The sequence below is a fragment of the Durotheca rogersii genome, assembly GCF_024521655.1.
Source record: "Durotheca rogersii strain YMJ 92031201 chromosome Unknown GGS23scaffold_3, whole genome shotgun sequence".
Classification (NCBI taxonomy): Eukaryota; Fungi; Ascomycota; class Sordariomycetes; order Xylariales; family Xylariaceae; genus Durotheca; species Durotheca rogersii.
In genome coordinates, this window is record NW_026251234.1 from 560,932 (window position 1) to 583,327 (window position 22,396).

Genomic DNA, 22,396 nt, shown 5'->3' on the forward strand with positions numbered 1-22,396 from the left:
GGTGACAGATCTCCTGTCTCTCGAGAGGCTCCATACGTTAGGTGCCCACCCACGAGATACTTGCAATCCGAAGCGTGAATTACAGGTTCCTAATGCACTAGACACATGACGGACCGGGGGGGATCTTGCACATTACATATCGTTTTGGCCCCGTACGAGGCTGTGGCTCATACATAGGACTAGTTGACGGGATCGGCGATATGAAGACCAAAGCTAACTCTTTCTTCCCACAAGCTCTCTTCTTCCCTTCCCTTCGTATCAGTTGCGAGGAGCCTAGGCCTGGATCGTATCCTGGATATATATATATATATGTCTGCCTCTTTGAGCGGGTCAGCTCGCATCTGGTAAATTGCGGCTGCTACGTATATAAACCTACGTACCTGTTCAGCTCTGTCGGAGGACAATCTGCATCGGCACCTGCATATCCAATCGCAGCTGGTGGGCGTTTTCCAGTACCGTGTATTCAGCGCGCAATCTTGGCTTGGCAGGGGGATCCGTCAACCCTCACAGGTTTCCGAGCCAATAAGCACCGTACTTTCTTATATTCCTTCTTTCTTCACTTTCGCCTCTTCTGCCTCGGATGTTGTTCGGGGGGCGGGAACGGAACAGGTAAGTGGACGGGAAATGTATAGTAGATAGGAGGTATCCTGTAGGTATATAAGGTAATACGTGTATATTTACACATACTTGCCTGGACTCACAACCTAATTTGCACCTAAATACAAGGCCAAGCGGGCCCTTATTTCACCGACATCCACCGGGTCTTTTGCAATGCGTCCGTGAAGGTACCTATGCATTGGTGTATCTTAGGTCTGTAATACAGGTACCTACCTACGTAAGATATAATCTTGGATGGGATTAGTAGGCTATGATGTACATACGTCCGTACACAGCGGTGGGAGGGTGAAATTAGCGACATATCTGTATTGCCAGTCTAGCGCAGATAGGTAGGTACCTACCTCCTAGGCAGATAAGTACACGCATGCATACACGTACATAAATGCAGGTCGAATAACGGGGCTGACCAAATCCATTTCCTAGCACCTAATAAGCTCACCAGGTGCGAAACACAAGTCTAAATTCTGAAACGGCTCCGCCATGCAGCGGACAACAACAACGCCCACAAATCACCACAAATCACCACCCACCACACCATCGGACAGTATCAACATACCCACCGCACACACACACACACACACAAAAGCACCCCGCCTTCTCTGCCCGCATTTTCCCTCCACCATTATTACGTAGGCATTCGGTCGGTTGGGTCCGGGAGCCCTACTAGAAGCTGCGGAGGGTATATGCGTGTATGTATGAGTAGGTACGGGCTGTTAGAAATACAGGGCTTCAACTCGATCCATCGGATGTTTAGTATATAGGTGGGTATCCAGCAATAACTACCTACCATCTCCCCCACCCAAATCGATACCGATACGGACATATTGGATAGGTAGGCACCTATATCTATCTGCCTACCACACGACGCCACATTTTCAGACAAACTTCCTAGACGGTTGCAGTTAAGTTGGTTAGGTTAGGTAGTAGGGAACATGCGGCGCCGGCAGTCAGCTCAGTTAGCTGGCAGCCGCGCACTTTGCTGTCACACTGGGGGATATTGAGTACAGCAGCCATCGTGCGACGTGGGCGTTTCGTTTCATCCGGGAACTATCGCCCTGCCTTCCGCCGAGATACACGTGGATAGCACACTAGATCATGATCGATATATCCTCGTTATTTAGACACAGTTGAGAGTCAGATATCCTATCCTTCCAGGCGGCCAAGATGGCGCTCTCCGAACTCTATATATGATAAGCAGGGATTATCGCGTCCACAAGTACCGACACAAGACGACGGTAAACCCTTACCATCATGTTTGGTGTAGGCTGGCAGTACGCGCGTCGTCGACTTCTGACTACGTAGGTAATCTTACCAGGCTCCCCGGCGTAGACAAGTCGGTGCTCGATGAGTCTTCTTCCGGTAGGTATAGGCAGAAGCCAGCCGAATGTAGCCTATCTCTCCAGCTCTGGCACGAGGTGCCCGTTGCGTTCCAACTAGATCAGCATTCCGGTACATATGCGCGTGTAAAGCGGAAATGCAACAGAAGGAGATCGAACAAATGGCGAGATGTCGCATATTTACTTTCTAGAGCCCGGGCCGGGGAAAGGGGATCATGGGAATATACAAGAGATTTGTCGAGATTACTCGCTCTCGAGCACTCCGTTGCTGTCGAGCGCCACATGGCACGCACACGATCCTAGCCTATCCCGTCGTAAACAGTACGGCGTAGGGATACCGAAATATTCATATGCGGTCCATCCACCGGGCCAGGACCACTTGCAGAAGCACACCGCGTCTTCTTCACTTCCCAGGGAAACCCCAAGAGAGCAATGAAAACCAGCGACCGGTTCGCGCCACCTGGAGGCAGTGTAAGACCAGGGACACAGTGGGGGCGATCATGTGCGAGCACAGAGGATGCGCACCAGGGTGAGAAAAAATTAGAATAATCAGAACTGAGCCCCAGTAAGACTCATATCAGTGATTAAACTAACAAGAACAGATACTACACTTGATCTAAGCCATTTGGCAAAGAGAGCTGAAGAAGAAAAGAAGAAAAGGGAACAGGTGTGCTGGGTTGGAGGGAAGCCCGGCTTATATAGTCTTTCCCCTGGGCGGTGAGATTCTGCCCCTCTTACCCGGTGACTCATCCATTAGGCAGGCTCTGGCGGCTGTCTAAAACACATTATGTAAGGTGTGCCTTGACAAGTAGATGTACCTATTTAGTGAACGTAACCTGATGTAGGTACATTATGCGGCCACGTGAAGTTAGGTGCCTGCCTACTTCCGTCCGAAACCCATTTCTCCCAATGCTTACCTATCCAGCGGAAAGCTAAGCATCGCGGGACGCCTACCTCACCTATGCCACACCGAACAGATGTCAGGCATTCGGAATTTACCCGACGAGCTCCAACTCGCCACGACGGCGCACGTCAAATACATCCAGAGCCTCGACACGAGGAAGGATGAATACGAATACTGGCTTACCGAGCACCTCCGCCTGAATGGACTCTACTGGGGGCTAGTGGCCTTGCATCTTCTGCGACATCCCGACGCCCTGCCTCGAGACAAGACCATTGACTTTGTCCTTTCGTGCCAGCAGGAGAGCGGGGGGTTCGGGGCCGCACCAGGCCATGACGCCCATATGCTCTACACTGTCAGCGCCGTCCAGATCCTCGTCCTAGTTGATGCCCTGGACGAATTGGACAAGCGCGGCAAGGGGAGTGGCAGAGCCCAAGTGGGCAAATGTGAGTTAACCTAATATACCTACCACACTGCCTTCCCCCTCTCCATTTACTTTGACCAATACCACCGTGGGCCGAGATGCTAAGGCAACGTCCAGTCATGGCAGACCTTCAAAATCGCGAAACCGGCACCTTCTGCGGCGACGAATGGGGAGAGGAAGATACGCGGTTCTTGTACGGCGCCCTGAATGCGCTCTCCCTCCTCGGTCTGACGCACCTGGTCGACGTCGAGAAGGCAGTTGAGCATATCGCATCCTGCAGGAACTTCGACGGCGGCTACGGTGTTAGCCCCGGCGCCGAGTCCCACTCCGGCCAGATATTTACTTGCTTGGCTGCCCTCTCCATCGCCGGCCGGAAGGACCTGATCGACGTCGACAGACTGGCTGCCTGGCTGAGTGAGAGACAGGTGCCTGGCGGCGGCCTGAATGGCAGACCCGAAAAGAAAGAAGACGTTTGCTACAGCTGGTGGGTGCTGAGCAGCCTAGAAATGATCGGCCGTACGCATTGGATCGATCGGGAGAAGCTCGTCCACTTCATCCTGACCTGCCAGGATACTGAGAACGGCGGTTTGGCAGACCGGCCCGGCAACATGGTCGATGTCTGGCATACGCTGTTTGGCCTCACGGGGTTGAGCTTGCTCAAGCACCCTGATGTGGATGCCATCGATCCTGTGTATTGTCTACCAAAATCTACAACCGACCGCGTGTTTGGCAAGTCGGCGTGATCAAACGACAAATTTCTCAACATGGATCTGTTTCAAAACGCTATTAATGACTCGGTATATCCATGTATTTCGCCATCTCTACTACCCTCGCTCCTCTGCAGATTGCGGGAGCGACTCTTGCGACTCAATTGTTTTCGAGGTAACTTCGTGAGCCCAGTAGCTTGGCTCATTCTCGCTTGCAACAGGATGTCCTACCAGCTCATTCGGCATCAAGAGACGAGAGCAGGTTGACGCCAAACCACCCAATTCCCTTGCTTCCACGCTTATACTTTCATCGCACGGCTGGGGTCTGGGATATCGTGCTCAGGTATATATCCTATTCCATTAGATGATGTACTTCACAGCTCGATCCCGATGAACTTGGTTTTACTACGATTTGGCAGTGATATACAGCTTGAGGTCGAGTCATCTTATCGCGCCTATATACAAGAAGCATTGACTACCGAACCGATTACGAGGTCGAGAGTCCTAGTAATCATGGCTATGGGTTATACCTATTCGCCCCCCATCACACCGTTTCTCGCAAGTCCAGAGATGATCAGGGGTGTGTCTCTACTACGCCCACTTCTCAGCACCTAGTGTCGATACCGGGCCGCTTTCCCCAAGTTCATCCCAACTAGACCTTGATCGAGAACAGTTCCGCAGGCCCGCGCCAACGCGTCTATGCGCCATTCCGAGCCCGCTGCCCGCAATAGAATCCGAGACCGTAGTCATCCGTCGTGAAGGTGATCTTGGAGCCCTTGGGGAAGTAGAAGACGTCGCCAGGGACCGCGTGCACCTTGTTACCCGCTTCGTCGCTAATGTCGAAGCTGCCCTCGACAATGACTTTCACTACAATGCCGAGGGCGATTAGAACTGTTGTCAAGACGCTTGGGAGGAGGCGAAAGAGGAGCCGGCTTGGCTTACCCTCATGATACGTGTATTCGTACACGAGCGGCGTCCCCTTCTCGAGGCGATAGAACCCAGCCGAGATGGGCTTGTCTGGGTCGATCTTATCACTGTTGCCATGTGAGCACGCAGGGTCAATGGTGGGACTCGTCAATTCGGCCAAAAAGGCACGTCGTGTCGGCACAACACGCAAAGGGCCCAACGTACCTGGAGGCCACGTCGCCGAGAAAGGCGTTTTCGTTCGCGATCAGCGGCGGCTTGACGCTCTGCGCTTTGGCGAAGTAGTTCATCGCGATCGGGGCGGCGGACGCGGGGGTATCAGTGCTCGCCATCTCGTAGCTGGCAAGTTCTCTACCGTTATGCAGACAGTCTCGGTCTAGTTGTGCTGGCGGGCGCGCAGGAATGGATTGGCGTCTTGGGGCGGGGGTACCGTGATAGAACTGGGCGCGAGGAGAAACACGACGGGGTCGATGCATTTATATACACGCACGCACACACACGTATATATACCTATATATGCCGAGGACACGACCGAATCGAGGGGCATCCCAAGATCGACCTAGATCGACCGCGCATTACGCAATCGTCCCGACACATACCGAGCTCGGCCAGACTAGACCTCTCCGACGCGACCTGCCCGCCTCCGGTCAGGAGATAACAGCGCGCTGGTGCAACATCTTGTATCTCATCCTGTCGACCGATGGGGCGTCCCCCGCCAGAGCCTTTCCCGTTTACGGAGAGGTCGCCGGCTTTGTTGAGCCTAGGTTGGGTTGGCCGTCCGCCTCGTGCATCTACTTATCTCTCAAGCTCCCAGGTCTGGCCCAGCCCGACGCCGATTGGGTGGAGATGGTTCGGCATCGTGTCGCGGGTGTTGCTCTCGCTACGTAAAGAGGGGGAGGTTGGCGCCGCGCCTTATCGCGGACGCCGCGCGCTCCGATTGATGGGCACCTCCCGGGCTCCGCGCTGTGTGCCTCTGCTCCAAATGGGTCGCCACCGTCGCTCGGGCTTGCGGCGCGGCACCTATGGGCTCCCAGCGGCCCCCGCACGCATGGACTTGCCAGATGCGGTGCACCACGTGCTCAGGGTGTGAATTCATGCCGAGCTCACCCTCGCCGGATGTATACTCGCCTGCTCGAGCGCCAGGCCGCACTACGCCGCTCTAGCTCCGAGCTTGCCGTCACACCTATTCTGACGGCGCCGCTTGGGGATTGTCCGGGTTCCCTTGTATTGCTCCCGCTAGTTCTCTCGCGCACATGTCTCCGCCGGCCCCTCCTCGTCGTGGGCTGCCGTCGAAAGACGTACACCAAAGCAGGCACGCAGCTCTCCTAGCCCCAAACACCTCAGATAATTAGATGTGCGCACAACAACGCCGTCGTGCTGGTGCCCCCCTCCCCCCCCCCTCTCGAGTCCCGACACCGAGGTTCTGGCGGCCGTCGTGGCCTCCGGTCTCGTGCCAGGATACAGAGTACCTTCCCGTCATCACACGTGCAACCAGTCACGGCAAAACTAAGACGGGGCTCACGCATGCCGCCGATATCTATCATGCGAAGCTGATAAGCGCTTCTCTCCCCGCGTGTGATGATGTGTAGACGTCGTATTGTTTTACACGTGGGCTCTAGATATGCATGTAGGTAGGTAGCTCCAGTACATGCGCACCTATAATATATATGCGCAGGGAGGAGAACGGAGAGCAGAAGGCGGGGGAGAGGGGCGGGGGGGCAGTTTTTCCTCTAACCCCACCCCGGTTCGCCCGCCGTTCCTACGTGACCTCAAACGGGTGGGTGTGGACAGCTTGGCCCCTCTAGATCGCGCGAGCTAATCCTACTGTACAATCCCATCACCTTGAGCCCTCCTTTCTCTCTTCCGTCCCCTGTTTCGTGCATATATGTCAGGATAAGGGGGGGCGGGGAGGACGGGGAGGACAGGGTGGGTATCTACTACATCCGACCGGGGCCGCGCCCACCACTCCGCGGGCAGAGCTCGTCCGAGAGGTTCGAATGCGTCCGACATCCGTCAGCGCACCGGACATTTTTACTGAATTTTTAATATTCTTTTTTTTTCGTTGGGTTGAAAAAGGCCCGGTAGGAAGGGCCTTTTGCCTATTATTATCAGCCGCCTCTACCTCCGCCTCAGGTACCAGTTGTAGGCGAGCTGGTTGATGTCGTAGGGGAAGGGGGTGGGGACCTCGGCGCTGCCGAGGCGGGCGACGGGGTGGCGGAGGTAGACGGCGGCGCAGACGTTCTGGTTGACCTCGAGGTACTGGGGGATGAAGGCGAAGGGCGCCATGTAGTCGCGCGGGTGCCACGGCGTGCGGTACCGCTTGGTCGGGTCGTACGGGTTCTCCTCCTCCTCGCGCAGGTGCTCCGCCATGCGCTGCTCGAACTTCTTCAGCTCGCTCTTGGTCAGCCCCTCGGTCGGGTCCGAAGTCGGCGCCGCTCCTTTTGCCGCCTCCGCGTCGCCGCCTAGGTCCAGCTCCGAGACCATGTTCGTGAGCTCCTCGATGATCACGGCAGGCGAGGCGTCGGCGCGGCCCGTGCGCGAGAGCAGCGACCGCGTCTCCTTGATGAAGCTCCGCAGCATCTGCTTGTGCTTCGCGCCGAGCGTGTCCTCGTCCGCCAGGATCGCCTTCGCCTTGTTGACGAAGGTCTGGATCTGCTTCTGCGTCGGCTTCATGTCGACCTTGGTGGGTTCGGGCGCGTCCGTCGTATCGGGGTCTTGCTCGGCCTCTGCCGCCTTGGCCTCCGCGTCCTCGGCGGCTGCGGCCTCCGTCTCTTCTGCTTCCGCTTCCGCTTCCGCGTCCTCGGCGCCTTCTTCCTCCCCTTCGCTAGCCTTCGCCGACCGTTTCTTCTTCTTTTTCGGTTGCCCCTTCGGCCGGCCGGTCGCGTACATGACAAATTCGGGGTCTACCTGGAACATGTCGCCGGGGTTTAGACGGTAGGCGGGGTGCGGCATCTAGGCACATAGGGTTGTCTCTTCTCAGCATAAGACCTGACGATCCCCCGCGCGTGGGGAGCAAGAGATGGCACTCACCACCTTGCCGTTAACCTTGACGGCGCCGTGGACGCAGAACTGCCTGGCCTGGCGCGCGCTGCTCGCGAACATGGCTCTGAATACGGCGATGTCCAACCGCCTCTCCATCGGGGCGAAAGCCATCTGCATGTAGGGCGTGATCGTCCGCTTCGGTATGTTGGTGAGGTCCCAGTTGGGTCGCGCCTCCTTTCCGGAGCCCCTGCCGGCGGCCAGGTCGGAGCCGTCGCTCTCGGCCATGGACTTGGCGTCCATGTTGGCGACGCCGAGGAGGCGGCGGTCGAACATGCGAACCCACTTGCGCTCGACGACGTGCTCGCCGTGGTAGGCGCGCAGCATGCCCTTGGCCTTCCATTTCTTCTGGAAGAAGGTGAAGTGGTCGTTGGGCGAGCTCGAGATGTCGGGGCTGGCGAAGCGGTGGATGTTGTAGAGGTTGTACTTGTTCCAGGTCTGGCGCAGTTTCTGCGCGGGCACGAAGGAAGAGAGGCATTCGTCAGCAAAAGTGGTTCGCCGTTTGTTGGCGGGGTACGTCGAAGGAGAGGGGAGAGGCTCGGGAGCGGGCTAGAGATAGATAAGAGAGCCTGACTTACTGGTCTCTTGAGACCGTGAAATCTTCTGGGCCTCATCCCGGCTGCGCGTCGGGCTTCGATGCGAAACTCGGGCGTCGAATTCGCCGAAATACACAGAATATCCGGGGTAGGTGATCCGCGTGTGCTGCGGGAGCTCCTGGTGCTCCCGTCCAGCTTTTGACCTAGGTAGGTACCAAAAATTTCTGGACCGAACGTCACGTGCTCCAACCTCAGGAGCTCCTACATTACATAAGTACCTACCTATTCCTTATCTTCCACTAATTCCCCTCGGTAGACCTCCTAGGTACCTAGGTACATAAGCGCCCCCTTTCAATGAGAGGGCGGATATAGCAAGAGGTATACTACAAGGTAATGAGTGACTAGACAGAGGACAATTAAACTGCGCAGTGAACGGACGGGCGGTGCTCTGTCAGTAGCTGGTATTTAGTTGTCTAGTATTACTGGCAAGTAATCGATATAGCCTACATCCCAGCATCGTATCAATCGCCCGAGAAGCGGGAGCAATATAACACGCAAACTCCGGAAACCCGTACCAGTCTCTGATTACACTAAACACATCTGTCCGGCACCTTTCCATGGGTGTCTACGAACGCCTTACCCGGTGGATGTCAACGTGACCACCGGCCAATGCCATTAAGAACCGCTCAACAACAGGCCCAACCCGCGAAATCGAGAGGGGGTGCCTGGGGGGTAGAAGAAACTGTATGTTGAACACGAACCTGCTTCACAAGCTTCACGCAGCTTCGGCAACGTCCTTGCTGTCGACTTTCTTAGCAGGCGGGGCCTCGGAGGCAGTATCCTCCTCTCTAGCACGCTTCCCGTTGGTTTGGACCTCGGGGCTTGCGTCGCCTTCCTTCTCCTTCGTGATCTTCCGTCCCTGCTTGCTAACATGGATCTTTGGAGGTCCGACGTCGCGGGAATCTGTCCCCTGCTCCTCCTTGGCGGCGCTTCCACTCCCATTTTCGGCACGATCTTTATCCTGACCACGAGAGTTACCTCGACCGCGGCCCCGGCCCCGACCTCGGCCGTGCTGGTCCCGGCTGCCACGGCGGTTGTTGAAGCCCGTACGCTGGTCCTCCTCACGCCGCTTCTTCCAGTCGTCGACGTCAAGACCGTTGTGGTGACCTCGTCCTCTACCAGGCCTGCCGCCCCTATTGCCGCGGTTGGAGCGCCCGTAGTTGTTCCAATTGCCGCTCATGTTAATCTTGCCCTCGCGGATAGCTTCAGTCTTCTGTTTCGTATAGTCGCGCTTCCACATAATCAACAGCGGATGGCCGTTCCACGTAGGCTTGGGGTCCAGAGCCATGAATTTCTCGGCAGTTTCCTTGTCAGCCCACTCGACAAATACAGAGCCCTTGAAGGTCTTCTCGGGCACGTCCACACGCCGAAGCCGAACCGAATTGAACTGTCCATACTGGGCGAAAAAGGCCTCGATATCGAACTGAGTCGAAGCCTGCTCCTCGCCGAACCCTTTGGTATAGGTGCTTCGCTCGTCGATCTGGGTCCGCTTATCTTCGGCGGGTTTATAGGCAAATTTACGGCGAATCGTCTCCTCGCCCTCGGCACCCTCTACAACTAGGAGCTTGCTGGCCTTGAGGGCATCGACGACGGCTGCGTAGGGTTTGAATCGGCGCATTCGAGAGAACTCGCAGATCAGAGAGATGGGCACGGGCTTATTCTGAGTCCCTTCGACCTTCCCCCAGAGGAACTTGTCATCCGGGAGATTGCTATCGCCAAAGTAAAATTCGACCTGAAACCTGGGTATTAGGATGGCTCGAGGCAATAGTTATGGATTCGGGGGTGAGAGGGGTAAAGAAAGGGCTCTCCACCTGCTTGCGAATCGCATCGGGGTCGTCGGACTCGGGAAGGACAGAGGCATTCGACTTCTGCCGGGCCTCATGGCCCCTACGATTGACCCTCAGCATTCCCTGAGGGGGTTTGTCAATCGAAGGGATGTCCTTCTTGGCATCTGGCTTGGTCTCGTCTTTGGCATCATCCTTGGCATCATCCTTGGAATTATCCTTGGAATTATCCTTGGGATTATCTTTGGTTTCGTCTTTGGAGCTGTCCTTAGAGCTATCCTTAGCGTCGTCCTTGTCAACGGTGGGTGCGTCGGACGCTTTCTGGTCCTCGGCCGCGCGAGCATCCGGAGGGTTGCTGTCCTCGTTTTTGAGATCGCTCTCGGTCTGAACATCGGGATTCTCTAGATTCTGGGTCTGGGCAGGAGCGGGGGTCTCGGCTGACGTCTCAACGCCGGACTCGGGCTTGCTGTCCTGGTCACTCATGGTGGTGACTAGACGAGGCTACGAGCACGGGCAACTGCCGGCAGCTTCAAAACAGGACGGTGAGGAGAGAGAAGAGCTGTGTTCTGGCAACTCGAAGTTGCAGTAGATATCGATGAAGCTTGGCGTGCGCGATGGTAGGGATGAAGAAGGGAGAGGGAGAGCGGGGGGGGGGAAGAAGGGAAGGTCGGGTTGTGTTGTGTGAAGAGGTGAAGTGCGAAAAGATGCTAGGCACGAGGTTGGCGAGGGAGTTGCGACGGCGCAAGATATTTTTTAGCGGGGCAGCGTCGATGGGAAGCTCCGGCGGAGGAGTCAGCAAAGCTTGTGGTGCCTGGCGCCCCCCCAGCAGTAGGTAGGTACTGTGAGTAGGTACTAGCAGCACTAGCGGCGACACGCTGCACGCGAGAGGCGGAAATGGCTAGACGGCCCCCGTAGCGGTCGCACGTAGGGAAACGCGGTAACAGTCCGCGATGTGTACGTAAGTAAAGTGCCAAAACAGCGATCAGAGAGAGCGAGCGCGCGGGTTGGGCGATTGTTGCAATGGGAATGGTAGGTACCTTCAGCGTCCAAATAGGTATGTGGTAGGAGGCAAAAATATTGTATGTAGGATGGCAAGAAACAGGAGGGTAACTATGTTTCCTAAGACTTCTTATTTTCAAGGTTGTGAACTAACTTAAGCCCCCTGTAAACCAGCCTAAGTTCACTATAACCTCTAAAACGGACTCTGCTACCACTGTTACTACTGTCAGTATATTGATATTACCATCAACTTAGCAGCATTATCGCTACATATTATATTCCTTCAAAATAGCTCTTGAAACAACATTGAATCATAAAAAAAAAATTCTACTAATTACGCTTTCTTACAACAGCTGGAAATATATTTAAAAAGAAATTTCTATTTTCTTTGTAAGGAACATGAGTAAAGCTTAGTGTAAAGCGTCTTGGAGGGTCGAGGATATAAAATTTCCCCTCTGTTTTTTCGCATCCTATATACAATATTTTCGCCTCCTACTACGCAGGCACACACTCTGTGCAGGAGCAGGCGGTTGGGCGTGGACTAGGGGCGCTGCATATTTTTTTTCATATGGGGTGGCAGCCAATGGGAACGGGTCATTCTCCGCTCTGAAACTCAGCCCCAGGTGCCCCTCCTCCAGCGGCCGTGGCTCACCCGCCCGATCACCCCTCCAAGTACCTATACAAGCTTTTACAGACGCTGCGTCCACCCCCTCACTTACCTACGATAGCGGGCGGCTCGGTGGAGACGGGCGCGTGTTGTACCTACCACCTAAGACGCCTTCCTCTAGGTAGCGGCCTATAGGTACCTAACCTCTTCGTGCCTACTTCAGTATCATAAAAACCAGTACCTGCCCATAGATCATCCCCTCTTGACACCGCCGTTGGCGTACCATTAGGTAATTCGGGTGGGCACCTATGTACCTAGGTAGGCAGGTAACGGGGATTACTTGTAGCTCGGCGCCGTGGTGCAGGTATCTGTCAAATAACACCACGAGATTCCCCAGAACCGAACCACCCCACTCTAGCCCAATAAATCTCCCTGCCACCCCCCAAAACCAGGACGACACAGTTGACGAGTCCCGTCACTATAGGCACTCGACGCCTTCAGACTTGAACTAGCGCACACGCAGGTGTCTGAGAAGGATTGCAGCGCGCTGGATTTGCCCCCGAATTGACCCCTACTCTACTTCTCGCCTACGAGCCCGAGTGCCTCGCGGCGCGACTTCGAGTTCGGGTCGTAGTACGGCTTCTCACCGATCGAGACCACTCGGTTGCCTTGGCGCTTTCCGACGTAGTCGCTAATCCCACCGAGTCAGCATCTTCCCGTTCCCCATCAGGCGACATCGTGGTGTGCGACTTACTTGGTAGCGGTGTGGAATACGGAGCGGCTAGTTGTGGTAGTCATGGGTCAGCCGGCTGTGATAAGGGTGCCTGCACTCGGTGCCAACTCACTTGTCCCAAATTGCGAGGTCATTCTTGTTCCACCGGAAACGGACCTGGAGATCGTGGTTCTCGACGATTATCTGGAAGACTGAAAGACTTCTGTTAGCTACCTGTTCCCGAGCCGAGCCGCAACCGCGAATCGACCTACAGTATCTCTTGAGAATCTCGCTCTCCCGCTCGGTGACCCCGTTGATCCACCCGGCCTCGACCTGCGCCGCCGCGCCGAAGAGGCTCTTCCATCCCGTCACCGGGTTGGTGCGGATGAGAGGACTGCATCGGTCAGCCAGAACGCCTCCCTGCACGGTACCCGGGCTGGAAGCTCTCCACTTACTGTTCCGCCTTGAAATCGAGACCTTTGTTCTCCGGAGAGCCGCGGTCTTCTGCGATGAGCTCTTCGCCGAAGTCGTTCTGGACCTTGACGAAGCCCGGCTGATTGTGGGTGACGGTCAGGCTCTCTGCCAGCTTCTGGATGGGCGGAGACAGCCGGTCGTAGGCCTCGTAACCGGAGGCCCAGAGCGTGTCGCCGCCCACATCCGAGGGAGGTTCGACTATCTTAAGAATGGCATAGTCCGAAGGGATGTGCTCGAACGTGATACTGCGGCAGCTATTAGAACCCCTCCAAATCCTGTTTTTTTTTTCCTCGGTTGGGACTATTTCTCCACCTACTCCGCGTGCCAGCCGCTGCTAGCAATGTTCTTCGAGAATGCGGTAAACCGGTCCTTGTAGAACTTGCGGTTCTGCTCGGAGGAGATGACGGACACCTCGTCGTCTAGGCGTCCGTTCTCGTCGACGGCGATGCCACGCTTGCTATTTGAGAGGGCGTGTCGGTGGAGCTTTGACGAGTCGGGCTTCCCGGTGAGTTCCCCGAGCCGCTGACCCAAGAGCTTTTGGTCGTCGATATTGATATCTTGGTTGCGGAAGAAGAGAACACCTCGCTCGGAAACTTAAGATAGTTAGATCAATCCACTTGTATTGTTCAATGTACTCTCTGCTTACTCAGGATAGCCAGGTCACGGATCTTGGCGTCGTCATGCAGGATCTCGCTCAGCTGGAGCTTGGGGAATTCCCGGCCGATGACACTGGTGACATCGAACTGCTCGTACGAGTCGAGGGTCCCAGAGTACTTCAGAGGCCCATCGAGTTTGGAGCTCGTCGATAACCGAACGGGAAGAGCGCCGTCGACCGACTTCTTGACTTGCGGGACTGCCGCGTTGGATTCTACATCGACATCTGCCGCAGGAGGAGCCATGGCGACAAAGGAATTCCAGAACTTATTGATACGGTATTATCTATGTGAAACGAGATGTCTTGGACGCCGCTGCATTCTGATATGCCCTCTTGAAGTTCCATCATAGTTATATATAGGTATGTACTTTGCGCAGCCGTCTTGTCAAGACTCCACTCACATGCCAAGAGTAGCATTTTGGTTCAATCGTCGACCAGAATCACGTCAATGGCCTCGCTATCTTCGACGAATTGACAGTGCGCAATAACGGGTAGCTCCAAATGAGATCAGATACCCCGCCAGTGGCGTCAAGCTGGGTGGTGAGCTCGTTGGTGTGTTCGCCCTTGGAGACCAGCGAATGAAGTTGAACACGTTTAAAAGGGGGGTGGTAGTTCCATGGCACTCTGGGGACGGTATCATTCGTCCGGCGACTCGAGCCGCGCCGACGTGGGCTCAGCACCTGCGCGTAACTGTACTCGAGACAAACACGAACCGGCAGTTGTCTTCTCTACCGTGAGACGTCCCTGTCACAATTTCACGCCAACCATCCCAGATAGGCGAAAATTTACGAAACGGGGGATGTCGCTGTTCCTGATTCAACTCCGATTTACGGCATGCCTACCATTATTAAAGGGTAGGTAGGTACAATCCACACGTGATTCTATAAGTGGGATGACCATCGAGCTATTAGGTGTATTCCGAGAGCCTGCCCGTCTCGCATCTATCAATCTAAATCAGCGGCTGGATTGTTTCCACCGTACGCGCCAGCACAACCGTGTAATAGTCATCCCTCGGCACGCCACTGGCGTGGTCTTTCAGAAACTGTAGAGTCCCTTCGTCGACGTCCCACGGCTCAGGCTCGAGCTGTTTGGAACCAAAGTTGCCGAGAGGAGTCCGGTCTATAGGTGGCATGGCCTCGTGCGCTAAAGCGCCATCATAGCCGATCTCGCGCAATGTTCGGATGATCAGGGGCCAGTCTAGAGTTCCATCGCCGGGAGCTAGACGGTTGTTATCTCCGAGGTGGAAGTCGAAGATCTTATTACCGGATTGGCGGATGGCGGCGATCAGGTCGGGCTCCTCTATGTTGAGGTGAAAGGGGTCGAAGGCGATGCCAAGATTCGATACGTTGGCTTCCTCGACGAGCTGCAGCGCCTGGGACGTATTGGTGATCAGATACGTTTCGAATCGGTTTAGAGGTTCCACCGCGATACGGAGTCCCTTCTTTTCGGCATGTAGAGCTACGGCTCGGACACCCTGCACGGCCCATCCCCACTCCTCCCGGGGGCTCGCCTTCGGCTGCAGCTTGCCCACGGTGGACGGGACCACGGTGACGATCTCCCCTCCTAGCCCTGCGGCCAAATCGACGACGTCTTTCATGTACCGGATCGTGTCCTCCCTCTGGGCCGGCTCTGGCGCGACCAAGTCTCGGGACCCGTACATGATGGTGACGGCTCCCCAGCAAGATAGGTTGTACTTCTTCAGCAGAGCCTTCGTCTCGCTGACGGAATAGCGGGACGGCTCGCCGGCTAGTTCGATCGACTTGTAGCCAAGGGAGGACGCCCTTTTGAGCGTGAGCTCAAGGGGTTCGGGGCGCATCCATGTGTGCGTTGAGAGATGCATTGTCGACAACTTAGCTCCGGATTTTGGCACGATTCTCTATAGGGGTTTATAGGGGGTTCTAACGGATAGGTATATGCCAAAATCTGGGATGGAGGAACTGCTTCAACTATGGCGGACGGTCCCTCCTTATACCTATACGGATCTACCTTAGCGGTTTAACTCATTCTCTGGTTGCCCACGAGACATTGCGAGATTCCGATTCTCGCACAAGCGAGTGGAAAAGGAAGTTTACCTGCTCTCCGTGTTCGTAGAATCAGCCCGATGAATTACGAATACAGACATGGCTAGCAGGGGTGCTCACTAAGTCCATATTCAGCAGATGTCATGGGAATGTCCTATACCTAAGACCAAAAGTTGAAGAGAGGGGGAAAACTCTCCGATACTGAGAAAACCGCGAATGTTACAAGAGGATCGCGGTGATATGGAGCCCGGTGGCGAGAGCTCGCGACGCGTAAAGGAGAGCAAGAAGCGCATCGCACGCCGCGGCATGGGGGTTTCGGCGGATCAGGGGGGAGAGGTAGGGGGCTTCTGGCCAACCAGCCGTCGCGACCATCGACCCGTCTCAGTCATATGTCGTATGAAGCCATTGGACGGCCGGGCTGGGATGCGTTAACGGGGGTGGAGTTTTTGGTCATCATGCCTATGAGTTCTGCCGACTCTCGCGGGCAGTTTCGTCAGCCCTTCTTCCTTGGCGCTCACTCGCCGACGATCGGCTTGGAAATCTTCGGCGTGACACGCGCCGATCTCGATGTCAATCCCCATATGACTCCTGATGCACGTAAGAATTTCGCTCGACTCCCCGCGTTTCGCTCTCCGTCCGGGACGTGGCGGCCGCTTCTTTCGGAGGCCGTACTCGTGTCGCCCGAATGCCTATCTCCGTGCTGAAAGGTGACTGGGCAGATTCGATCCGCCTTGTCGCCCACAAGGATGGATGGATGGATGGATGTGATATTGAACAGCGCCTACAAGATACCTCCGGTGTCGCTTCTATATAACAATTGGCGTTAGTGCCCAATTAGGATCGCAGCTGACGCTATTCTCGCAGCAGAGAGATCGCAGAAAAGATAAATATGCGCGCCGAGCAGTTATATGTGCGCGCCATGACATCCCCCGAGGCGCCGGGTCTTCGCCGCTGGGGTTGGTGGCGTCGCTTCAATCATTTTTCTTGCCTCTCTCTCTCTGCCTCTCTCTCTCTCATCTGGTCTTTTATTTCGGCTTGTGTGGAGGCATTCGGACGTCTACGGACAATACCGATGGAACATAATTCAGGAAGACGTGACTAGCATTACGATGCTATCCCTCTGTAAGTACATTGGGTTGGTGAGTCAGACGTCTGTGTCGAACGCAGATGTCTGTATCTCATCTCGGGATGATCAACGCATGGTTACCCTTCTACTGAAAAATATCGTTTCGCTTCACTCGGCTTCCTCAAAAAAGCCACAGGCCTCCTCAAGCATAGCATCCACCTCCCCCGTCATACCCCAGGCTTGGTGCGATACGAGCAGGTCATGCGGCGCGAGAGCCGTCGAGCGGAACCGTACTCGGTCGCCATTCAGCTCCACCATCTCATCTACGAAGCTCTTTATATCGGCGTGAAACCCTTCTGCGGCTCCATCGTGAACGTAAAGGGGCACGGGCAGCTTAAATGGGCGGTGCAGCGGCGAGATGTACGCCTTTGCTTCACTCGAGAGCTCCTCTTTCGGCAGGTAAGAATCAACACCCCATTGGAGGAAGGATCCGAGCAGGAAGTCGGACTGCGAGTGGCTCGACTCGTCGTAGTGCTTCCCGGCGTCGGCGGCGACGTGAACCCAGGGCGATAAGACGAGGGCGCCGCCGGGCAGTGGGAGGAGCTGCTCCGGCGTCCGCGTTCGCGCCCGCAAATCCTCCAGGTAGCGCAGCAGCGCGATGACGACGTTGCCGCCGGCAGAGTCGCCCGACAAGATGATGTTCTTAGGGTCCACGCCGAGGGACACGACGTAATGGTAAAATGTCACCGCGTCCTGGATCGGGGCCGGGAAGCAAGTCTCCGGGGTGCCCGCGAGCCGGTACTGGGCCCAGACGGTCCTGGTAGCCCTCATGCCCTTGGCCATGAGGTCTGCCGTACCGTGTCCTTTGTTGTTGTGGCCCAGAGCCATGACGAAGGCGCCTCCCGGAAAATGGAGGACGATCTTCTGCTTCTTCAGCTCGGCTACATCGCCTCGGGAAGGCGGGGGGGTCGGGAACCAGACGGCGTCGACGGGCCCCGGCTTGACGGCCTCCGAGGCCGCTAGCGCACCGGCGAAGAAGTAGCTCGCGGGCGGATCTACTCTCGAGCACCGCTCCCCGGCTTCCTCGGGCTCGGCGCAAAAAGTGCGTTGGGAACGGGTGGCTGTGATGTACCAGAAGAACTTGCGCACTATGGCGCTGGTGAGGTTCACAGCCGCGCTCCATTCCGGACAGGGACGCAGAGGCTTTACCAGGTACTGGGCAAAGAGAAACAACAGGTGCGGCACGGTGTAGAGGAGAAAACCCGCCGTGTAGATGGTCTTAAAGGGCTGCGATGACCACAGCGGAGCCATGATGGGTGGAATGAAAGTGACGACAATGCTGTTCGGTCGGGGTGTCCCGCGGAGACCGATAGAGTCAATGCTACCTTCGAAGTCGAGGTATTTATCGAGCTTCGAGCAGACAAAGGAGCTCTCGTCCAGGATATAAGCGCTACGAGAGCCATGGCGCACTGCATGTAGGTATCGTTAATAGCGCCTGTAAGCGAATGGTTGGAGGCCGAAGTGTCGACGTCAGAGGCTCTGCATCGTCTTACGGTCTTCGGTCGGCTGATATTGGTCGAAGAGAGCCTTTGTCCAGCAGGAATGCGGACATCACCAGGACATCCCCCCTTAGCTTGGATGCCAGTTGAGTAGATTAATCGACGACGAGTCCTCTCTACGGTGTGACGGACCCTCAAGAGGGCAGCAGGTAACACAGGCACTTCTCGTCCTCGGCACACCCGGGGTGCCTGTTGGTTGCGTTGCTTTATATGAATTGAGAGTCGGTAGCTTTCTGGGAGGTAATAGGCCGCACACGGTTGGGTACCGAAAATAAAAAAAAAATACGGCTATTACTGGCTTAGCCAAACGTCAACTCTAGTTGCGAACCTACGCTGAGCTAATAATACAGCCATTATAAAATACCTTAAACGTCTCCGGATATTTGTGTATGAGTAGAGCGCTATGAACAACGTACCTACCTAGTTTCAGAGATACGACTTGGTAATATTGTCTCGGAAGAGTCTCTTTCTTGTTGATGGACTTTTATATTACCTCTCTTTTTCTTTTAGGGGTGGAACCACACACGTGGTACGCTGCAAGTATAATAGGCTCTATGTAGCATTGTGGCAACCACCTATCAACAGCTGTAACGTAGTCTTGTAGGTGAACCGGTGACTGTTGGCTGTTAAAATGACGAATCAATCAACTACCTACCTAAGCAACACATTTCTACTTGCCAAGTAGTGTGGCGTAGAGAACCAGGGAACACTCTGACGATACCTTGTCGTGACTGTCATAAGCTGCCCGTCACATTTCTAGAGTACCTACATGGCAGCGTAGATTCTTGTTCGCGTTCATATTTCAATCCGGTACTGCCAAGTGATTGGGGAACCCCTGGTCAATCCCACCCATCAATCTCTTCTCCCTTACCACCTCAACGTTGGGCGGCTGGGCGACCGGCCCATCGGACGGCCCCGCATTCCTGGTCTCTCCTTAGGGTTAGGGCTGCTCAGCAGGGTCTGCAGCGGCCTCGGGCCGTTGGGTTATTATAGGCAGGTTCAGGGGGGGGATACCGGGTTGGAATCCTATGGTAGGTTATGCGTGAACATCGACTTGCGAGTACACGGATGAATCAGGTCTAGATACCTAGGTGTCGATTCGCATTCACTATGGACCAGCCTAGAGGAGGGGAAGGAAATATACCTATCGTCTTTGCCCACCGTTCGCAACCCACGTGTCTTTTCCTGTTTCTCCGTCTTTAAAGCTTAGGCGGGCTGGCCGTCCGTGCCATGTCGCTAGGAGGTGGTACGGGGCCGAGGACGGGGGAATGCTCACCGAGATCCCAGAATCGAGCATCCACAAGCATCCACACTGCACGCCCTAGCCAGCTAGCAGCTCCGTGTCGGAGCATATTACGCGGCGAGGATCTCGCTGAAATCATTGGCTTGACTTTCGTATTTGGGTGATCTTGTCGAGAGGAAAGACGCGATTCAGCCCTAGCTACCGCCACCGCGTCGTGGAAGCGCCAAGCACATCCTTACTGCTGAAGCGCCGACGTGCGTTCAACCCCCCCCCCCCCCCCCGTCCCATCGAATACTAAGTGTATGCCATCTCGTAACATGGCGCTGCAGGCCAGCTCCGTCGGCTACCAATCAGGTTGCATACCTAATGGGCAGCGGCTGTGCCGCCCCGTTAAACTCGACACGTAGGTGTTGATATGCAGCCTACTGTCATGTCTGTAAACACTCAAAATGAGATGCCCTCCCATCCTACAAGGGCGGGATGAGACTGCCTCCCGAGGCATATTCCACCCCTCTCACAACAAGTTTCAGCTGGACTTCTGACCTGATGTGGCTTCTCAACACTACCACACTAACCCTTGAATTTTTTACCTCGACCAAAGCACCACCACATCCCTATGTGATTCTCTCCCACGTCTGGGAGACGGACGAAGTACTCTTCGAACAGGTCCAAGAGAGCCAACCAGCCATACAAACGAAGAAAGGATGGTTGAAAGTGAAACGCTTCTGCGCCCTAGCACTGGACCACGGATTCGCATACGCTTGGGTGGACACATGTTGCATCGACAAGCGCAGCAGCGTCGAGCTGTCCGAGGCACTCAACTCCATGTATAAGTATTACTACGATGCTGCAGTATGCTATATATACTTGGCAGACGTACCAAGTTGTGTCCCGACGGGGAGCAACTCGTCGAATGCCGCGATACCGGCGACGAGAGAGCAGCTACTCGCCAGCGTACGGGCTTCGCGCTGGTTCTCGAGAGGTTGGACGTTGCAAGAGCTACTCGTGCCTTCGCGCCGTAGCTTTTGGACCGCGGACTGGATTGAGATCGAAGGCGGAGACGATCTGCTTAACGTGCTCGCCGAGGCCTCGGCGATCAATCAGGAAATGCTTCAGGATAGGGACCTGCTGCCTGAGTTCTGTATCGCCGAGCGGATGAAGTGGGCATCTAAACGGGAAACAACGCGCGAAGAAGATATCGCGTATTGTCTGATGGGGATTTTTAATGTGAGCATGCCAATTCTCTACGGCGAAGGGGCAGTGGGCGCGTTCAAGAGATTGCAAACTGAGATCATACGGAATTCTTTCGACATGACTATTTTTGCCTGGCGCGCAGACTACGCGAACAGCGGGTGCCTCGCCCGGTCGCCCGCCGACTTTGCGAGTATACCCCCTCTGGATTTGCTCCTACCATCTGACACATCGTTCTCTATGACGAGTATGGGACTCGCCCTTCGGACGAGGGTTAGTGAGATGTCGAGCCACCTCGTAGTCAACCGAAAGCTACCGGGTAACCCACAGCTACCGGACGACATGCTTTTCGCTGCCGTATGGTGCGACGTTGAAGTGCGGTCGGGGGAGTGGCAGGTTCCCATGGTTCTTCTAGAACCAGTGCTTGATTCATCCTTTCATGTTAACGGTCAGACCTGCCAGGGCTATCGTAGAATTCGATGTTTGGAGTGGGTCACAGTGCCGTTTGAAGAGCTTGCCTGCTACTCTTATAAGGAGCTTGTCATTTTGGAGGATAAACAGTACGATATGGTCCGGATAATAACGAAACGTCCCTCACGTAAACCGGCACGAAAGCTAAAGGGTAGAAGAGAGGGGGGAACGACCAGAGCAGCAGGAGAACAGCATGGTCAGGTTCCTCAACCTTCTCCGAGCCTCGCGGGCCCTCTCACCCCGCAGAGTGTAGCCATGACCGGAGCGCTTATTATCGCGACGATACTGTTTACCGTTACGGTGATCTACTTATACTATTCCTACTTGGATGAGATGCTGTGGGCATTTGTTATACCATACATTTCTTAACACGACTAGACATACCGTCTCAATTTTTTCCAGTGATGATAACAGTTATTCCGACGACTTAGCCTTGAGGCCTTCACCAATGACTTGCCAAGCGTCGCAACGGCAGCGCACAACGCGAGGTTTCTCACGACAAGCCTCTTAAGTAGGTAAAGAACACGCGTATAAGGGCATTTAGTAACGGTCCAGGGTAGGTTCGGGAGGGCTTTGGGTGCCCTGGCCTCGGTGTTTCAGATGTAGGCTCGGCCGGGTGAGGCGGCCGAAAGGTCTAGTTGACCCGCGCCTGTGTTTTTGATGCTTTCTCTTCAATTCTCACCATCATTAGGGAAAAAAAAAATGAAACGGTATATCCAGTTGTGTTAGGAAATCCATTGTACAACAAGTGCCTATCCACAGCATCTTATCTACCTCCTCATAGAAGTAGAGGTGGTACCTAAACGTGGACCACCGTGATAATAAGCGCTCCGGCCGTGACGGAAAGTAAGTGGATGAGAGAGAAGAGACTGAAAGTCATCCTGACGTCTGACGTCGCCATTCGAATAAGCCCCCGTGAGGGTGTATGAGCAGAGGTACGCCGCCCCCTCCTCCAAATATGTGCTGTGATCTCTGGGCCATCCTCGGGGCTGATTGGGACTAGCTATTTTCAGAACGGTCCAGCTCGGGGTCGACGATCTGTAGGCGGGCTGGCACGTGTGTTGATCC

The 22,396-nt window shown here is 55.2% G+C and overlaps 8 protein-coding genes across 8 annotated transcripts; 2 read left to right on the top strand and 6 right to left on the bottom strand.

Annotated features, from left to right (window-relative positions):
- The first annotated feature begins 2,796 nt into the window (after positions 1–2,796).
- Positions 2,797–4,200, top strand: GGS23DRAFT_276650 (terpenoid cyclases/protein prenyltransferase alpha-alpha toroid). The gene is made up of 2 exons (XM_051512499.1): positions 2,797–3,302; positions 3,398–4,200. Exons 1-2 carry the CDS (start codon positions 2,933–2,935, stop codon positions 4,021–4,023), a joined length of 996 nt encoding a protein of 331 aa, XP_051375267.1. The 5' UTR covers positions 2,797–2,932; the 3' UTR covers positions 4,024–4,200.
- Positions 4,201–4,684: 484 nt separating this feature from the next.
- Positions 4,685–5,243, bottom strand: GGS23DRAFT_593305 (uncharacterized protein; the record flags this gene model as incomplete). The annotated part of the gene is made up of 3 exons (XM_051518024.1): positions 4,685–4,854; positions 4,930–5,021; positions 5,119–5,243. 3 exons carry the CDS (start codon positions 5,241–5,243, stop codon positions 4,685–4,687), a joined length of 387 nt encoding a protein of 128 aa, XP_051375268.1.
- A 1,521-nt stretch (positions 5,244–6,764) lies between these two features.
- Positions 6,765–8,751, bottom strand: GGS23DRAFT_276661 (alpha-L RNA-binding motif-containing protein). The gene is made up of 3 exons (XM_051512500.1): positions 8,529–8,751; positions 7,942–8,400; positions 6,765–7,863 (listed from the first exon to the last, which is right to left on the bottom strand). The coding sequence occupies exons 1-3, from the start codon at positions 8,562–8,564 to the stop codon at positions 7,030–7,032; spliced, it is 1,329 nt and encodes a 442-aa protein (XP_051375269.1). The 5' UTR covers positions 8,565–8,751; the 3' UTR covers positions 6,765–7,029.
- Positions 8,752–8,932: 181 nt separating this feature from the next.
- GGS23DRAFT_551098 (uncharacterized protein) lies at positions 8,933–11,127 on the bottom strand. Its single transcript, XM_051515329.1, has 2 exons — positions 10,358–11,127; positions 8,933–10,278 (listed from the first exon to the last, which is right to left on the bottom strand). Exons 1-2 carry the CDS (start codon positions 10,811–10,813, stop codon positions 9,262–9,264), a joined length of 1,473 nt encoding a protein of 490 aa, XP_051375270.1. The 5' UTR covers positions 10,814–11,127; the 3' UTR covers positions 8,933–9,261.
- A 1,098-nt stretch (positions 11,128–12,225) lies between these two features.
- On the bottom strand, positions 12,226–14,147 carry GGS23DRAFT_276813 (taurine catabolism dioxygenase). Its single transcript, XM_051512503.1, has 7 exons — positions 13,769–14,147; positions 13,439–13,715; positions 13,104–13,367; positions 12,921–13,042; positions 12,782–12,860; positions 12,691–12,717; positions 12,226–12,627 (listed from the first exon to the last, which is right to left on the bottom strand). The coding sequence occupies exons 1-7, from the start codon at positions 14,019–14,021 to the stop codon at positions 12,513–12,515; spliced, it is 1,137 nt and encodes a 378-aa protein (XP_051375271.1). The 5' UTR covers positions 14,022–14,147; the 3' UTR covers positions 12,226–12,512.
- A 535-nt stretch (positions 14,148–14,682) lies between these two features.
- GGS23DRAFT_276736 (xylose isomerase-like protein) lies at positions 14,683–16,121 on the bottom strand. The gene has a single exon (XM_051512501.1). The coding sequence runs from the start codon at positions 15,615–15,617 to the stop codon at positions 14,727–14,729; it is 891 nt and encodes a 296-aa protein (XP_051375272.1). The 5' UTR covers positions 15,618–16,121; the 3' UTR covers positions 14,683–14,726.
- A 646-nt stretch (positions 16,122–16,767) lies between these two features.
- Positions 16,768–18,445, bottom strand: GGS23DRAFT_276754 (alpha/beta hydrolase fold-3 domain-containing protein). Its single transcript, XM_051512502.1, has one exon. It carries the CDS (start codon positions 18,173–18,175, stop codon positions 17,033–17,035), a length of 1,143 nt encoding a protein of 380 aa, XP_051375273.1. The 5' UTR covers positions 18,176–18,445; the 3' UTR covers positions 16,768–17,032.
- A 1,767-nt stretch (positions 18,446–20,212) lies between these two features.
- GGS23DRAFT_602871 (HET-domain-containing protein) lies at positions 20,213–21,733 on the top strand (the record flags this gene model as incomplete). Its single annotated transcript, XM_051519387.1, has 2 exons — positions 20,213–21,427; positions 21,707–21,733. The coding sequence occupies 2 exons, from the start codon at positions 20,213–20,215 to the stop codon at positions 21,731–21,733; spliced, it is 1,242 nt and encodes a 413-aa protein (XP_051375274.1).
- Positions 21,734–22,396: the final 663 nt, after the last annotated feature.

Coding starts and splice junctions, on each gene's coding strand:
- GGS23DRAFT_276650 (XM_051512499.1), top strand. CDS start 2,933: ATGTCAGGCATTCGGAATTTACCCGACGAGCTCCAACTCGCCACGACG. Junction 3,303..3,397: donor CAGAGCCCAAGTGGGCAAAT/GTGAGTTAACCT, acceptor GGCAACGTCCAG/TCATGGCAGACCTTCAAAAT.
- GGS23DRAFT_276661 (XM_051512500.1), bottom strand. CDS start 8,564: ATGAGGCCCAGAAGATTTCACGGTCTCAAGAGACCA. Junction 8,401..8,528: donor TTCACGGTCTCAAGAGACCA/GTAAGTCAGGCT, acceptor GTGCCCGCGCAG/AAACTGCGCCAGACCTGGAA. Junction 7,864..7,941: donor TCAAGGTTAACGGCAAGGTG/GTGAGTGCCATC, acceptor CTATGTGCCTAG/ATGCCGCACCCCGCCTACCG.
- GGS23DRAFT_551098 (XM_051515329.1), bottom strand. CDS start 10,813: ATGAGTGACCAGGACAGCAAGCCCGAGTCCGGCGTTGAGACGTCAGCC. Junction 10,279..10,357: donor CCGATGCGATTCGCAAGCAG/GTGGAGAGCCCT, acceptor CCCAGGTTTCAG/GTCGAATTTTACTTTGGCGA.
- GGS23DRAFT_276813 (XM_051512503.1), bottom strand. CDS start 14,021: ATGGCTCCTCCTGCGGCAGATGTCGATGTAGAATCCAACGCGGCAGTC. Junction 12,861..12,920: donor CGAGATTCTCAAGAGATACT/GTAGGTCGATTC, acceptor GAAGTCTTTCAG/TCTTCCAGATAATCGTCGAG. Junction 12,718..12,781: donor GACCTCGCAATTTGGGACAA/GTGAGTTGGCAC, acceptor TACCACAACTAG/CCGCTCCGTATTCCACACCG.
- GGS23DRAFT_276736 (XM_051512501.1), bottom strand. CDS start 15,617: ATGCATCTCTCAACGCACACATGGATGCGCCCCGAACCCCTTGAGCTC.
- GGS23DRAFT_276754 (XM_051512502.1), bottom strand. CDS start 18,175: ATGGCTCCGCTGTGGTCATCGCAGCCCTTTAAGACCATCTACACGGCG.